This window comes from Dunckerocampus dactyliophorus, chromosome 11, assembly GCF_027744805.1.
Source record: "Dunckerocampus dactyliophorus isolate RoL2022-P2 chromosome 11, RoL_Ddac_1.1, whole genome shotgun sequence".
NCBI classification, from domain to species: domain Eukaryota; kingdom Metazoa; phylum Chordata; class Actinopteri; order Syngnathiformes; family Syngnathidae; genus Dunckerocampus; species Dunckerocampus dactyliophorus.
Window position 1 is genome coordinate 16634197 of NC_072829.1, and position 18229 is coordinate 16652425.

Here is an 18229-nt window from a genome sequence, read left to right on the forward strand (position 1 = left end):
CTGCATGGATAGGAGCAACATGAGATGGCTTGGGCATCTGGTCAGGATGCTTCCTGGACGCCTTCTTGGGGACGTGTTCAGGCCCAGGACACGTTGGAGGGACTAGTCTCTCAGCTGGCCTGGGAATGCCTCAGGATATCAACTCTAAAAAAAAAAAAAAAAAGCGAACACACTGAAAATTGGACTGGACTATGCATAAATATGCATTTAACAAAAATGCAGGCGGGGAAGCCGATGTGTTTTCTTTGTAACACAGTAAAACCCGAATTTTTGTTGTTACTTTAGAATTGTATTTTTCCACATTGTTCCAACTACACATCACAAAAAGTACTAATAAAATATCCCACTACGGCGTATCCTCATTTGCTCCATTATTGTTAGTTGTGAGGTAAAAATTATCATAGATAGTCATTATACTGTTTATGCAGAAGTGATTATTATTTGTGTGTAAATAGTCTTCTTTCCATACGTATTGTGTCTGGTATGATACAATGAATACAAAATGCTTCACTCGACTGACAACTTTATTGTTGTTGCAGTGACGGCTGGAACAGAAGCCTTCTTTCTGTGACTATTTATTCACACGGTGGTTACGTCATGGCTCCATTGTAGTAGGAAAGAAGCTTATTGTAACGTTAATTAATAACTTGTCTTTACTACTTTCTGTCTGCCCGACCCACAACTTTTATTTGCAGTCTTTGGCTACATGGAGTTAATCCATCTTGTATGAGAAAGATGCTTGGTGAGAAAGTAGGAAGTGCTGTACAAGAGGCTTTACACAGCTGATCAAGACCACAACCAAAGCTCCTTTTTCCCTTTCAAATCCAAACTACATTTAAATCTCTCTCACTGATTTCGCTTTGGGGATTTTTAACAAGTGGCGTCTTTACGTATATTCACTCTCAGCTTCAACAAGGTCTTCAATTTTCAAATGTTAGTACGTGGTATTTAATAAAGTATGTCTAAATAAATCTATTTACACAACATGTGTACAGTGTTCGTGCACATGGAACAGATGCGCTAGAACGTTAAGTAAACCTCAATCCCTGATCCCCGGTCAGTGGGTTGGGAGCCTGGGCTTTTAGCCTACTGGCTAGCGCACTCGACTCTCAGTCAGTACGGATGTGCAGTAGCATATTCCCAGATGTAGGATAGAAAAATACGAAGTCTCATGCTTGATCTTGACTGCACTGCATAATCCAGTGTGCGTAGTAGCGCGTAACCTTAAAGCAAGTCAAAGTATTTCCTAATTTGTCTGATTAGTCTCTCAGGATATGACGGTCCTTTTATTCATTTGATTCCTTATTTCCATCTGTGAACCATGGTGCGAAATGATGCCAGAGTCTAATCCCCTTTAGCCACCATGGTGTCCTTTGATAAGTACACCACCCAGTACACCATGTTAAATGCCCCAAAGGACACCGGGAAAAGGATCCGTGCATATTTGTCAATTTTGCTGGTTCCGCCCATCCCAGCGGTGGTGGGCTGAGAGCACGGTGTCTGCTTTAGTTCTGCTTTGTTCCCCATCATCTGGAGGCGCTCCAGTTTGGGCCCCAGCAGATGCTGCAGGGAAGCGGAGGTGGTGTTTTGCTTGCGCGGAGTCCCCGCCGTCACGTCTGGCGTGGAGGCCGCAGCCTGAGGCGTGTTTTTCACAAGCTGTTTCTCCTCGGAAGACGAGGCCGCACTGAGCACGCTCTCAGATTTGGGACTGGAGCGGGAGATGGTGGACGAGCTTCCGTTGGCTCCACTGTTTAAAGGTCGCAGCGGTCTGGCTCTTCCCACACTGGAAATGCTGGTCGTGGACTGGGCTCGCTGGTGATTGGTCGATTCGTAGTGGGAAATGTAATTCACACGCTTTCTCAGGTTGCCGTTGCTGTCTGGGTTTTGCTGTGAAATCAAATAAAATTATTGGTAAACATTTGGTACAATTTACAAAACAATTGGTAAACTTGTATCTAACAACACAAAATGACATACAGTGCAGTCGTCCCTTGTTTATCGCGGTTAATTGGTTCGAGACCCGAAGCGGAGTAGGGCAGAAGGGCAAAGTAAGAAGCCAAAAACATACCACTTCCACACGGAATGGGAGGAGAACTTTTTTACACTCTATCATGTCGGACATGCCATGGCTGACTACGTGCAGTGTTAACGTAATATAATGTAATGTCATGTCTCATCAATGTTTTGTGTCATGACTGACGTCTTGACGCCTTTTAATATTTTTTGACGAATAATTGACCATATTCAACTACAAAACAGCAATCATTTATGAATTAATAAATTTTTGAAAAAATGCAAGAGTGACGGAGCTATGTTTGAATCACAATGCAACGAAGAATGACCGTACATAGAAATATGGGAGGCACTTGCAGTACCGCTGCACCCTGAAGGGGTGGGGGCATGCGTGAGCTGGAAGGTGCTTCTTGTCGCTGACGTCATTTCAAAGAGGAAAAGCCAGAGTTGTTTTTTTTTCTTTCACTGGCTAGTAGAAAATCTAATGCATTTAATATATTTTCATGATCTGCTGAATGAATGAATGAATTTGACTGCCAGCGTGGAGGATTACAGTATATACCCTAACTCACCAGGAGGTGATCAGACTTTTACAACAAAGTATCAGAACTTTTCCTTAGCTAGCCACTGTAGAGTTGCTAAGTGTTAGCATGGTTAGCAGTGTGGAGAGTGCCAGTGACTGGCGTGAGTTGTGGTGGAAAGCAGCTCATGTGTGAATGTTCACTGCATATGTGCTCTCTGCGCCTTTAGAGTAGTATTCTACTGTACTACACTGGCCACTAGGTGTCAGGAACATTACATTAACACAATAGCCACAAAGTACACTGTCAATGCTAATGTTTGAGTCTATGTAATATCTTATTTATGTCTAAGACGTGTTATTTTTTATTATGTCAACAATACTGGGTAATACAAGTATAAAAGTGAGTGTTATTTCATGTTTAGAGGACTCTAATAATGATAAAAACCCACATTTAGAAGGTCTTAAACAGCTTTTCTATGGTCTTACTATGAAAATATTCCATTTATTAATAAGGAATCCTACTGTTCTTTGCGGAAATTTGTGGTCGGGTAAATGGTCTTTCACTTGTATAGCGCTTTTCCACCTCCAAGGCACTCAAAGCACTTTGACACTGCTAGCACATTTACCTACAGCATCGGGAGCAACTGGGGCTTCAGTATCTTGCCCAAAGGATGACATGATCATGGGAGGACGGAGGATCGAACCACTCTGCCACCTGAGCCATGTCGCCCCCAATTAACTGGAACCAATTAGCTGTAATAAACGAGGGACGACTGTATACCAATATTGCCCAGCACTTCATTACCGACACAATATCAGCATCAATATCATCCGTATGATTTATACTGATATTGGCATCAGCTCTTCCCGCAAACCAATGTCAGATGACAGCTTGTGTAATGAATGAACACATGATGCTTCTTTTACTGTGATGCCACTGGATGCATTTCACAAATAAAAAACTGCGTAAAATAAGACAAATACTGCAATATGCAATAGAAGTTATTTTAAAAAATCCATATTTATTTCAACATTTTGTCTCAACTAAAGTGTTTTGTCTTGGGGCTCTGGACGGCTGTGTGGTTTGACGGTAAGACGGAGCTAGTAAGCTACCTCCATGATAATAAAAAAGTACCTGTGGGAATTCGTGGCTGCCGTCCTTTCGTGGTGTTGAGCTTGCACAACGTCAGAGGACATCTTATTAAGACGCTCGCTTACACATACAGTCATGGAAGAAATGATTAGATCACCCTTGTTTCTTCAGTTTCTTGTTCATTTTAATGCCTGGTACAACTAAAGGTACATGTGTTTGGGCAAATATAATGATGTCAACAAAAATAGCTCATCAGGGTTGAATTGTTTGGCAGTACAATGCCGTAGTTCAGGGGTGTCCAAACTTTCTCCATCGAGGGCCGCATACTGAAATATCAAACGATGCAGTGGACACTTTTGTAAGCCAACACAAATAGATAAGAAGTTATATATATTTAAAGAAAATTCATTCTTGGTTTTGTTTTGTCTCTCGGCAATATTACAACTTTTGAAAATAACATGTTTTCTTTAAAAAATTCAGACTTTTTTGCAGTAAGGTGACTTACTTCTTGTATGACTTACAGGAATTCTTCTCATATTTCAGCTTTATCCTTGAAAAATTACCGCTGTTGTTTCCGTTTTTGCTGTCGTTTTCTGCATTTGTCTTTTCACCAAAGCATGGTGGTGCAATGTAAACCTTTCCATATTGATCTGATTACAGAGGCCCTCACACAGATGGCCTTCATCATCAAGCAGACATCAGAGTCACTTATGGAGGATTTCACTCATTCCACACAAGCTTAAGACAGAAAGTAGGTAGCACTGCTTGATGGTGGTAATGCAGTATGGAGTCAAAGGAGCTTATCCTTTGGAAGTAGATGTTTTCAAGCAGGCAAGAGTGCGATGCTGCCTGCCACTAAAGCATTTGCAGAAATAATCCACCCCCTCACCCTGAAACAGAAAAGGTTCTGTGTTATTGTGTCCAATGTGTAAAAGAGTAGGTGTGTATTCGCTCGTCATCATGGAGTGTGTATAGTGCCGTCGACGTGGACCCATCACGCCCTGACCCTGATGTCAAATCTTTACTCGGGTCAACAGAAGCTGTTTTTGAGGAAAATACTATTATTTCCCCAGTGGCAGAGCATCTCTGAAACCTATACAGATGCACTCGAGCTGTGTTGCCTTGGCAACCTCCTAATCCACTGAAGTGCTGTTGTCACTATACTGCATTCAGCCTGCTTACGCCATAGTGGGATTTGGAACTTAAAGTAGTTAGTGAAAAAGTGACATATGCATTGCTGGCTCCTGTATGCATGGAATTTGATGTTTTTATGAGAACTGAGCTGAGAATATGACATGTTTCCAGTCGGAACAAAGCTTTAAGACAGCTTTTAATAGCTTATTCATATAGCTTCAGCCCACCTCTGTTTCATGTTCTTGTCTGACAGTAATTCAGAAATAGCTGTGCCATAAGAACATGCGCCTTTCATGTTAAAAAGACTTTTTTCATTTTTTTTTCAACTCATAATTCTTTCATTTTTGAATGGTAAGGAGGAATCTAATACGTGTCCTGCAAGGTCACCGAACATTCGCAATTCAGCATTCTCAGAAAATAGGCTGTTTTGTCCACAGAAAACACAACTCATTCACTATAAGTCGGTATAAATAATAAATGTATAAATAGATGGAGACGGAGGCACCATCACAGGAGACAGAAGCACGGTTGTTGCAGTAGCCGGATGACCTGGCTAGGGGCTAGACCGTGATTCCGATTCCATCTGTTGTGTCCATCATCTTTCATTATCATTCGTTAGTGGTGAGTACCTATACATTTATACTTTAAAATTATTTTAATAATAAGTGTGTGAGGCATATTATAGGGCTTAGGGTGTAAACATAGGGAATGTGCACAAAAGCTGATTCCTATCGAGGCAAAGTTGCATTTGTTGGACTAAAAACTCCCATCCCTTCTTCCCTCTGTCATGCCCACTCCAGGTCATTGGAAGGTTCACTAAGCACATCATGCAGGAGATGTGCTGTGTAAGTGCTCCTTCAAGCTAAATGCTATCAGATGATCTGCCAGGGTTATCTTTGAGAGACACAATACTTACCTGCAGCACTTCCTCTGTATCCTTGACCTTGACTGGCGTGGTTTGGGGCACCGGGGGGCATTTGGCCGGCTTCTTTTTGGCCCGCTCGATCTGCACGTTGGTGAAGTAGTTGACGGCAGCAAACTCGATGAGGGCAGAGAAGACAAAGGCGAAGCAGACCGCGATGAACCAATCCATGGCAGTGGCGTACGACACCTTGGGGAGGGAGTGGCGAGCGCTGATGCTGAGTGTTGTCATGGTCAGCACGGTGGTGATGCCTTAAGGGGTTGACAAAAAGACAGATGGTAAGTGCACAAAGGAGAGAAGCACTGCTGGATGTTAAATCCTGTTTACATTGGGAATAAAGGACCTGAATCCTAACTGACACTTTAAAGCAAGCACGCTATACTGTATGTCTAAAACAGGAATAGCATCAAACGTGTTTTTTTCCCAGTGATTGCCAGTGTATTTAGACCTAATACCTTTTCTACAAATAAGTGCCACAGCAAAGCACCAAACACTTCATTTTATTGCCAGTTAAAAAGTGATTAAGATCATTAGCACGGTCGTTGCCATATGCACTCATGGAATTTTACATGGAATAACTAATGAGGTGCAGCGCTGTCACATGACCAACACTCTATGGGTCTGCTTTGAATATTAAGGGATTTTTGCTCATCCTATGAACTATAAAGGCTATAAATAACAATATACAGTACCAGTAAAAACTCATCATAGGTAGGGTTGGGAATCATTTACATATTATCTACTACTGGAGCCAAATCGGTATTTTTGAAATGGGGCCAGTGCTTAAATGGTGCTTGAACCAGTCAAATGAAAAACATACAAATTGTGTCCAAAAACGATGGCTTTTGATTTTTATGGAATTTTATGACTTGCAAGTTGAATAAAATATGATTTGAAGTGCAGTGGAACCTTGTTTAGCATCGCTAAACTCTAACCAAAACCCACTCTAATCTAACACATTTTTCCCAAAAGAAATAATGTAAATCCCTTTTTATTTTTATGGAATTTTATGACTTGCAAGTTGAACAAAACATGATTTGAAGTGCAGGGGAACCTTGTTTAGCATCACTAAGCTGCTCCAGCAGGTCAAACTCTAACTAAAACATACTCTAACCTAACACATTTTTCCCACAAGAAATAATGTAAGTCCCTTTTTATTTTTATGGAATTTTATGACTTGCAAGTTGAACAAAATATGATTTGAAGTGCAGTGGAACCTTGTTAAGCATAATTAAGCCGCTCCAGAAGGTCAAACTCTAACCAAAACCCACTCTAACCAAATACATTTTTCCCACAAGAAATAATGTAAATCCCTTTTTATTTTTATGGAATTTTATGACTTGCAAGTTGAACAAAACATGATTTGAAGTGCAGGGGAACCTTGTTTAGCATCACTAAGCTGCTCCAGCAGGTCAAACTCTAACTAAAACATACTCTAACCTAACACATTTTTCCCACAAGAAATAATGTAAATCCCTTTTTATTTTTATGGAATTTTATGACTTGCAAGATGAACAAAATATGATTTGAAGTGCAGTGGAACCTTGTTTAGCATAATTAAGCCGCTCCAGAAGGTCAAACTCTAACCAAAACCCACTCTAACCAAATACATTTTTCCCACAAGAAATAATGTGAATCCAATTAATCTAGAAATTAATCCATTAATCAAGAAAGCCAAAAATGTTAACACAAGACACGGTTTTATAGTTTTACAATTTATAGTTTCGTGGCCGAAAACACTTCAAAATGCATAAAAATGATGAATGAAAAGGACAAATGAACATTTAAGGTTACTTTTTTACTTCACTGAGGATGTGATTGTTGACAAAGACACAATGTGCCAGTAAGATCAACACAGACACAGACTTTGTGGTGAGTTATGAGTTATTTCTTGACTTCGACAGTGTTTCTCACTTCAAGTCTCTGCTTCTCTTTTGATCATGGCTGCAAGATAACCTAAAATGGAGCCAAAGAAAGTTGCAAGTGCCAGCATTTCATTAAGAAGGTGAATGATGAGCACTACTGAATGATGATACTGAATGAGAGATAACTCAGGGGTGTGGACGCGGAAGATAAGCATCCACCGCTGTTCATTAGCGTTGACCTTTTTCAATTATTTCATGTCTTTATTCAACACACCATAAACACTCACACATTTAGAACAAATCAGCTTTAGGTGAGTGGTTCTCAACGGGTTTGGCTGCGGGACCCACTATCACCTCTCAGTGTGAATTGGTGACCCAAATTGAGAGATTTTTTAATGCAAACTTCTCATATGTTTTATATGTTAAGGGACTGTTTTCAACACGTGTGCTGCAGCACTGAGACGCTGTGTCTTTACGGCACAGGCTTCTCCAGCAGATATTTGCAGCTGTGTGTTGGACGGACGCCACGTTAAGTCCCCACTTAAGCTTGACAGTTGCCCAGAAACATGGCATGCACCTCGCGAATAGTGCAGACAAGAACGTGAGGTACATTCACAGGCAATGGGTCGTTACCTTAGTTTTCAACTTTCTTCCCAGGCAAAGACCCGCGACTCACTGAAAACGGCTCTGCAACCCACTTTTGGTGTTTAAAATGTTTACAGTCTGTTGTACAGTTACATGTTACAAGCAACCTTTCATCCATCTTCTTTCGTTTATCCAGCATTGGGTCGTGGAGGCAGCAGGCTCAACAGAGAAACCCAACTTCCCTCTCCCTGCCCACTTCGTCCAGCTCCTGGTGTTCCCAGGCCAGTTGAGAGACATAGTCTCTCCATTGTATCCTGGATATGGTCTTTCCCGTGCCCAGAACAACCTCCCCAGGGAGGCGTGCAGGAGGCATCCTGATGCCCAAGCCACCTCATCTGGATGATGGAGCGTCTCACCATATCTCTACAGGAGAGCCCAGCCATCTTATGGAGGAAACTTATTTTGGCCGCTTGTACTCCCGTTCGGTCATTACCCAAAGTTCATGACCATAGGTGAGGTTAGCAACGTAGATCAACCGGTAAATTGAAAGCGTTGCCTTTTCCGCTCAGTTCCCACTTCATCGTGACGAACCGATGCAGAGTCCATCTGTCGATCATGCGTTCTTCTAAAAGGCCATCCATCCATCCATTTTCTATACCGCTTCTCCTCTTTAGGGTCGCGGGGGTATGCTGGAGCCTATCCCAGCTGACTTTGGGCGACAGGCGGGGTACACCCTGGACTGGTCGTCGGCCAATCGCAGGGCACATATAGACAAACAACCATTCACACACACATTCATACCTATGGACAATTTACGAGTCGCCAATCAACCTAACCTGCATGTTTTTGGAATGTGGGAGGAAACCGGAGTACCCGGAGAAAACCCACACACGCACGGGGAGAACATGCAAACTCCACACAGAAATGCCCAAGGGAGAATCGAACCCAGGTCTTCCCCATCTCCAGACTGTTACTGTGTTGGCCAACATGCTAGACCACCGTGCGGCTCTATAAAAGGCCAAAACAACGTAATTTTCTCTTCATCATGTCAGTTAAAAAGGGTGTTTGGGGGCACTGATAGCACAAATAATAAGCAAAGCACGTTGTTCTTAACACAGCCTCATAGTCTTCTTCTCGAGTTCTCGGCAATCAGTATAAAATCTGCATCGACGCCACCTAGAGCACTCCAGTATAACAATACAAAACCGAGTGTACAGCAGTTAAGTCATGACTGTCAGCTTTTTTAAATCCATACACGATTCCTATTTCAACGACGCCTTTATTGCTCAACTCGCTGTGACTGTTCAAGTTCACTTCATGAAGAGCCCTCTATTTATGTGTCCTGCAGTACAAAGGCACAGACTACTCTCACTAAATAACGGTGTGTGTATGACAGACTTAAGGACGCAATGTAATGAATGTGATGGAATGTCACATTGTCGCTGTCACTGTGCCATGAACAAAAAGACAAGAGTGTATGCAAGAGAGGAAACAAGGTCATGTGTATACAAAAATAGAAGTGGGCAATACCGTATACATGCTCACAATGCACCACTCAACCGCAAAAAATTAACTGAGACAAAATCCCCTCCTTTACATCGGCAATTTGGAACATTCAGTGCCTGCCATAGAATCCTTCCTCGACATAAATGCATCCCCCTGTGCCCGGACGTGACCGTTCTATAATTGCCTGTCAGTCAAAGGCAACAGAAGGACAGTGGTAGGTGTAATGCAGCTTCAGGCCACAAATGGAGGATATTAACTTCGTATATGACGCAGTTCTCAGCATAAGAAGGATATGAAAATGGTTAATGGATGTGGAGGAATTTTTGCAAGTGTTAAGCTTTTCATGACGTTATAATCAAATACAGGCTGTCCTCGTGCTATGACGTGTAAGAAAAAGAGAACTAGCTAGAGTGGATGAATACGTGGTTGTGCGTCGCTACATTGACGAAGGACTGCTTTTGTTCTTTGCGGTTAACTGCGTCAAAGAAAAGAAAAGTGAAACTGAAAAGTGAAGTGAAATTAGACAATGTAAAAGGCTCAGAAAGTGGAGAAATCCGAATCTCCGAATTAACGTAGTGCAAATCAATGAAATGAACGCGAATGTACCTTACTAACAATATGTTAGCCGTGTGGAGGGCTAGCCTTGTCTTAATTATGACTACTGTCAAATGTGTGGCTAGTTTACTACGACGGTATGACCTTAAAGGGATTGTTTGGATTTTTTGACATGAAGTTGTATGACATCCCCATCAGCAGTGTCGTGCATCAACAGTGACTTTCCCCCCACTTCGTCCCACGAGCCAAGTTCTGCTTGTTTTTTTGTGTTTAAGAAAGTAGTTCCGGCTAGTTGGTGAGCATTCTCCTTCTCAAAACAATATGCGTTCAAAAGAGTAAGGCATTTGCATCACAAAAAAAGCCCACAAAAAAGTAGTACCTCTCAATATTTTCTCTCCATTCGTATCACTGCTCACTGCCACTTGTCCGTTGTTATCTATGTGTTCCACAGTGTTTACATGCGCGGATGAAGACCGCTGCGACGCGGGAGAGTTAAAGTGAGAGCTATAGGCTAGAGTGGTATTGTCAAATATGAAAATATCTCAAATAAATTGTGTGGACTTGTAATGATCTGGGCTGTAACAACAAGAATGTGTCTGAATCACCCTATAGGGTCCATTGCTTTCCTGTCACGGACATTGCTACGAGGAAACTTCTTGCCACCAAAGTGGCCAGGATGAAACAGCTTCATGTGTGTAGTGCACACTTCATCGAGAAGGATTTACGTTCCTACACGCCCAGTACAGAGGAAGAAACATGTTTCGAAGAGAAAATCTGCACCACAGGTAAGAACCAGCTACTAGCTAATTAGGTGCCGCCTACAACCTTGTTTGCAAGCTCACCGTACTCGGAACAGATCTAGAATCAGCTAGTAACGCTGTGAAGCCGCCTCATAGTCATTATTCAAAAATAAACCTTTGGGCGGATTGTTTTTTTTTTTATCTTTATTTGTGTGAAACCATTTTTGTACTATTTGACACAAACCTGAATTTAATTTGATGCATGTTATGGAGTAATATAAATACATGGGAAATCAATTTTTCAATAATTTATTTTTTAGTTCAAGATAATTAAATGAATGTAATAAAATAGTACAAATAAATATATTCATTAAATAGAAATCTGTCCTGCTTAACTTAAAACAGAATAAATAAATGTAGTGTCCAAGTGCCAGGGGTCTCCAACTTTCTTCACTATTAGAGTTGTTACCTATTTGTGTTTTATTTATGACTGGCAACATTTAAATTGTACACTACTTTCTCCACTCAAACAGTGTGGCCATCATCTTTATGCTATCTGGCTATGTGTCATTATAGAAAGTCATATTTGGAATCAGAAGACCATATCACATGTTTTGTGATAAATAAGCCGATACTCATCAGTGGCCGATCGATCGGAGCATCCCTAATCGCATCAATAAATGCAAGGATTTTTGCATTTAATTAAGAGACATTTTATTCACTAACCCAAAAAGCACACAGTCTATGGTGGTAAAATAAGTGTATAAGTTAAAAAAACACACAATTCTAAAAAAATTTCCAATGGAAGAAACGAAATTTTGAAAAACATAAAACTTAATTTGGAAAAAATAAAACGGATTTCATAGTTCCCTATGGTACTGATACTCGATACGTGGGAATCACGTCGAGAACCTTTCAATACTATCTTCCGACTGTTATTGTTGTTGTATATTTGACTACTGACTAACGAAATACACACGTATGACTTTCAGTCTATTTTCAGTGTATTTATGAATAAAAAAACAACGTTTCGGTGGTTTGGTTTGGCTTTTTGGTCGTTTCTACACACAGGGATGCGCCTGGGCATCATGTCATGTACTACAAGTGTCGTCTCAGAGAACATTCTGACATTTATGAAACAGGTTTTATTGTATACATATACTTAAAATACGACTTATTTCAGCTTCTGTGCCTTTAATTTGTCTCCTTGTTGGTGAAACATTTCCTTCTCCCTCTGTCTTCGTCTTGTTTTCTTGTGAAATTAATGTTGTTAGAAGCCGTGACACTCCACAGAGACTGGCGTCTAGGTACCGTTTTTTAACTGGTCTTAAAACTTTGATCAGGAGTATATAGTCCACCAATGATCCTAACCTGCATTTTCTTTGAAAATGCTGGAGTACGCAAGAAAGGAAGAACGCGCAAAATTCACCCAAAAATGTTTTCTTTCTTTCTTTGGCTATTTCCATTCCACTGCAAGAGTTAGATGCGGCTATAAAAATGATCAAGCCTGATCAAGTCCGGACCCAGGCGGCACCCAATACAGGCTTGGACCGATAAATTAAATAAATTAAGTATTTCAAGTTTTGACAGGGCGCTTCTATTTTCACTGCATGCGAGTTAAGCCATCCCACGTGACGCCACTCAGCTAATCAAATCTGTGTATTGCGAGTCTAAATACAACAGTGACAGGTGAAAGAGGAGAGCAGCAAAGTGAGTGTCACAGAAGAACAAGTGAAACATACAAGGAAAGAAGATAACAATGAGTAGAAACAGATTAAGAGGACAGCAAGACGAGTGAAAGTCACAGGGAAAGAAGACAGAGAGGAGGTACCACCTTAGGTCTGTCGTTTTCAATCCTAATCCAGGGGTGTCCAAAGTGTGGACCGGGGGCCATTTTTGGCTTTGTGGGAAAATATACATAACAATTTCAGGAGATTTTTAACTTTGGTTCATAGGTGTTTCATTACAGTCACTGCGCTTCACTTTAGATCAGTTGCTTGAATTCAGGCAGACACTCCCCGTATCGTACAATGAAACCAAAATGGCATCTTAAGTTACCCAATACTTCGGACTCTGAACCACAGTCAAACATGATGTCCTGCAAGATGCCAGTGTACCCTATGACCATACCCTATGATCAATTTGCTCAATTATCTCAGCCGGAAAGGGCTCTGAGCACACACAAAAATAACAAGTCTGTTGGTAACTTTAAAGAAACACTGACTCTTACAGGTACAGTATGTGCACCCCCTCTGATTCCTAACTCTACACTCTCCCTCAAGTCAAATCAGCCTGCCAAATGATTCTTCAACACTAAGAGACTCTCCGTTATAATCAAAGAGATAAACAACATTAAAACGCCACCTCTGATCTTGAATGACCCCAAACTACCACATCGAATGTGACAAACTACTGAACCGAACATGTGAATGTGGGCGAGCCACTCGGTAAAGAGGTGCAATGTCGTGTTCTCAACAAACATTTTGTAAAATCAACATTGCATCTGATCTTTAAACTCTGACTGCTAATTTGGCACAAAAATCCGAGGTGAAAAGTCAAATTAGTACATCCTCAACTCTCATCCCATGTTTCTACTGGTATATTTCCATCTATTTGTCAGAACAAGAACCGACATCCCTCGGATTGGCTGACTCAAGTCGACTAAGCTCTTGTCGACACAACCAGAACGAGCCATTGGTCAGAGACATTAAGAGAATGGGCAATAATGCAGGATTGTTTAACCTGCGTCAACATTTTAAAAGGGTACAAATTATTAGGGGATGAAAGAACGGGTAATGCCAAAGAAGAAAGGCAATTTGTTCCTATGCTGTAGCTTTGAAGGTAAATGTTGGCTCCTTCCTGTTGCCCCTCCTACCCTTTACCTTTTTTTTGGTGATATTGACATAACCACAATCTGATTTCGCAAAAACACGTTCGTGATAAGAATGAAGGTAACATTACTACAACACATTTCAAGATAAACGGACTGATTTTTCATAGAAATTACCCCTTTGGCGCTCACATTTTATGTCGACAAAAGCAGTCGACTGTATGTCAGCGGTCACCAACCTTTATGAGACCAATATCACCTGTCTGGACCTACAAAAGATCATGTTCAGTGCACAAAATGAGTGTCAAAATATGATTATAAAGGCTCCCACTCTCCGGGAGGGGAAGGCACTTTTTTAATTTTTCCGAATATTTTCAGGATCGACCGGCAAAGTCCCAAACATCAACTCGTTAATTGCAATTGACGGGTTGGCGACCCCTGCTGTGTGTTAACCATTAGCGGAGCATCACTGTCAAATTTGAAATGGGATTAGGTAAGGACTCAAACTATAACCCCATCGTGTTTTCCAGTACATACCACAACCATTTTTAAGGAGCATTTTAATATAATTATAGGTGAACCTAAAAGGAAAAACCTTCTCAGTGTATGCAAACCCCTATTCCTCAGTGTCAGTACAACATAGACAGATTTTGTTGGAGATAAAAATTCAACTTATCTTTCAAAAGAACCCAAAGCCATGTCTCTATGTTAGGAATGGAATATTTTCCACTCTGTTCTGGATGGGTACTGCAACATGTATGTGCTTATCTACAGCAGAAAGACAACACACTCACAAGACCTTTCACTTTATAAAAAAGACACCCTATTCTTTTTTTTTTGTTTGTTTGTTTTTTTTGTCCTGTCCAGCCATTGGGGCAGCTCTGCCAGGGAAAAGTACAAGATACCCTTCTTCTGTTACATAGATTTTATTTGACTTTATTTGATGTTTACTGTTATGCAAATTTGGAGTGGCCGGACCGACGCAGTAGAGAATAGAGTAAAGACGACGCAATAGAGAAGAAGTGTAAAGAAGACAGAGGGGGGAGTGCAGTGACAAGAGGTAAGAGGGGGACAACAACAACAACAACCATAAACAAACAACAGGACTACATCAGCAAATGTCTATGACGACCATAAAGACCATAATGGAAATAAGAAAATAACATCAACAGCCACAGTGATAATACCGTATTGAAAAAAAAGTCATACTTATTTGTGGTAACAGTAATATTTAAAATATTAACCATAATAGTGAACAGTTTGACAATAACTAGAAGTTATCTTGCTGACATCACCATCACTGTAATAAAACCAACAGCATGATAACACCATGGATAAATCAGTGAGTTATGTGGGGAAGTACGTACTGTATGTACTGTGAGTGTGTATGTGTATGCGTGTACAGGCATCTCTGTTCTTTAATATACAATTAATACACCTTGTTCTTTTAAATGTCATCTCTCACACACACATACTGTAGTTTCATTGTGAGCCACCCTTCTGTCTACAGCACTGGAGAGAACGGTCAGACCCCCAGCCAAGGTTTGGGGTCCAAGCGATCTCTACAGTGAAACTGAGTTCCTTTTCCTCATATGCCTGCTGTGGAGGCAGTCTCAATGATCAGAAAACTTCCCGTTAACTGTTTGTTGGTGTATTGGTCTAACTTGGTTTCAACCAATCTTGTCTTGGAGGCTGGGCATCCCTGTCAGGAGACTGAAGGGTGACTCATAAACTATGACTAGGACTCACAAAAAACTACAGTGTGTGTGTGTGTATGAGATTAAATTAAAAAAAACAGGGTTACTCCAAATGAAAGGTCTTGTGAGTGTGCTATCTCTTTGCTGTAAATAAGCACATACATGTTGCAGTACCCACCAAGAACGGAGTGGGAAATATTACATTCCCAACATCTAATCCAAATGCTTGAATGACAAGCTTTAGATTTACAGTGGTACCTCGGTTAGTGCACATTTCCAAAATTTACACACAATATAGCATACGTCCTGTCACGTTATTAATACACTGCGTGAATGCAATTGTTTTATTAATGTATTTTTAATCACAAAACAACCTTGTTAACAGCATGTTAGCTTGCTAACACATGGAAACGGTAACCGGAAGTCAGGTCTGTCGCCCATCTATGATGTCATCTGCGGTTGACTCTGTAGTTCTTTGCTAACTGACACAGTTACACAAGTCTCAAAAATGTTAACACAAAACATGTTTTTATAGTTTGACATGGATAAAACAATTCTGAATGCATTTAATGACAAATAAATGGGATAAATTACATTTAAGGTCACTTCATTGAATACGTGTTGTTGCCAAAGACCCGATGTGGCAGTGATATCAATACGGATACCATCTTAGTGTTTTGCAATGAGTTCTTTCCTGAATTCAATAGTGTTTCTCATGGCAACTTTCTTTCGCTCAGTTTTGCGTTATTTTGCAGCCGTGAGAAATAGAAAAGTAGAGACTTGAGGTGAGAGTCAGAACTTCTAAAAGGGATTAACCAATGTTCCACTGTACTTTAGATATGTTTTTTAGATGTTTTAGCCCCAAAAAATCCTGTAATGTTAAGGGGTTTTAAGCAGGCATTTTTCACAAGTAAGAAAAACACGGTCGATCAGGACTTGATAATAAGTCTTGATAGAAACGGGATAGAGGTAAACAGTTCCACTGTGATATTGCCTTAACAGTCCACTAAAGGAGACAACTGTGATGTTCTTTTGAAGACTTGAATCATTTGGCAGTGATTAATTTGTTGTTTGAACTAAAAAAAAACTTCCATTGCCAAGTATGTGGCCTTTATTTTAGTTAGATCTCCGGTACTTAGAAGTTGTGTTCAAGTCTAACGTTTCTTTCAAACAACACTGACAGCAGTGCAGCTCTTGATTTTGGCTGTAATTACACCAAGAGAGGAGGCACTCCAAACAAATTAACAGCAAGCAGAAAGGCTTCACACAATGATTGAGGTCTACATACCGAAAACTGTGCGTGCCGGGACTGACTCTTTATTTATCCAGAAGGACACTTGGGACAGGATTACTGTCATTATGCAGGGGATATATGTCTGAATCATGAAGTAGCCCATTTTCCTTTTCAAGTGGAAGTAGACGGTCATGACCACATATTCACCTGCGGGAGCAACACAGAGGAATTAGTTGTATGAACAAAACATTCTGAGAGACTTCACTCAAGAAGATTTTGACACTTGACGCTTTTTAAAGCCTTTCCATTTCCACTCAAGAGGATAGACGCCATCCATGTCAACTTGATCCTGCTAAAATGTTTGCATTCAGTATTTATGAAATCTTCTTTTTGGCTCTGCCGCTGGTCCCATCTGGGAAATACTTGCTCATTTGGGAAAATACAAAAAACGTTATGAGGTTTAAATACAATATGGGCGGACAGCTGAACATCCCTCATGTCAAAGAAAAGACAGCAGATGCACATGAGAACAAGTAATCCGATTCATGGTGGAAGCAGTCAGAAGAGTGTCGAAAAACGAGCCAAAAACTGAGCGAGTCTCACCTGTGATGGATTTAACGGTTTCACTGGAGACCGTCTGGCCGATGAGATCATACTGAACCAGGCTGGAAGACTCAGGAGGGACTTCCACAGAGTGCTCAGGCCCTTTAGTCCAAGTATAGATCATCTCGGTTTTGGGATATGCGTCTGTGGGAAGCAAAGTAACCCCACTGAGTCATTTACAGCATGAAAAAGATATTCACTATATTGTGTGTGTACACACATATGCACTCCACAAAAATATAAACACAGCGCTTTTGTTTTTGCTCATCTTTCATGAGCTGAAACCAAAGTTCTAAAACTTTTTCTATGCATACAAAAGGCCTATTCATCTCAAATGTTATTGAGAAATCTGTCTTGATCTGTATTAGTGAGCACTTCTTTGCCGACATAATCCATCCACCTCACAGGTGTGGTATACTAAGATGCTGATTGTACAGCATGATCAGTTACAGGTATGCCTTTGGCTGGCCACAATAAAAGTCAGCCTGATCAGTGTTGTATCTTTTTATTAGTTTGACTACAATGCTGGCATATCCTAACTTGACTGGACTAATACATCCTAACAATAAAAACAACAACTCAGATCACCTACTTTCAAGAAAAATATGGTCCAAAATTCGAACAAAACAAAAAAATTGCGACAAAAACCAGGTGAGACAAGGATATTGGTGATTATAAAGACTCACTCACTCATTTATCCGTCTGGCATGTAGCGCGGCAACAAAATTATTGTATTCTTGTCTGATTTGGGCCCGATTTTGAATGGTCCCATGTATGATGGAGGATCTTGAGCTCCCCTTCTACAGTTCGCTTGGTTTTGGTCCTCAAGATTTCCAGTATCCCGTCAGTGGTTTCCGTTTGGCTTTTACCACAGTCGTTCATTCGAGTATCTTGTAATGACCCTCGAAGCCAACCACTCCTATTTGTGT

General features: G+C 40.7%; 1 protein-coding gene across 8 annotated transcripts in view; it reads right to left on the bottom strand.

The window, feature by feature from the left end:
* Nucleotides 1–506: 506 nt before the first annotated feature.
* Nucleotides 507–18229, bottom strand: part of gabra4 (gamma-aminobutyric acid type A receptor subunit alpha4) — a 28964-nt gene continuing 11241 nt past the window's right edge. For 6 of the 8 annotated variants that reach the window (XM_054793055.1, XM_054793056.1, XM_054793054.1 and 3 more), the window contains 4 exons: nucleotides 17301–17444; nucleotides 16752–16904; nucleotides 5680–5936; nucleotides 507–1887 (listed from right to left, as the gene is read on the bottom strand). In XM_054793055.1, the coding sequence (XP_054649030.1) occupies nucleotides 1345–1887; nucleotides 5680–5936; nucleotides 16752–16904; nucleotides 17301–17444 (1097 nt within the window). In that variant the 3' untranslated portion in view covers nucleotides 507–1344. Of the gene's footprint in view, nucleotides 3750–5679; nucleotides 5937–16751; nucleotides 16905–17300; nucleotides 17445–18229 lie in introns of all 8 variants that reach the window. The other 2 variants (XR_008572987.1, XM_054793057.1) reach the window with 2 other exon arrangements.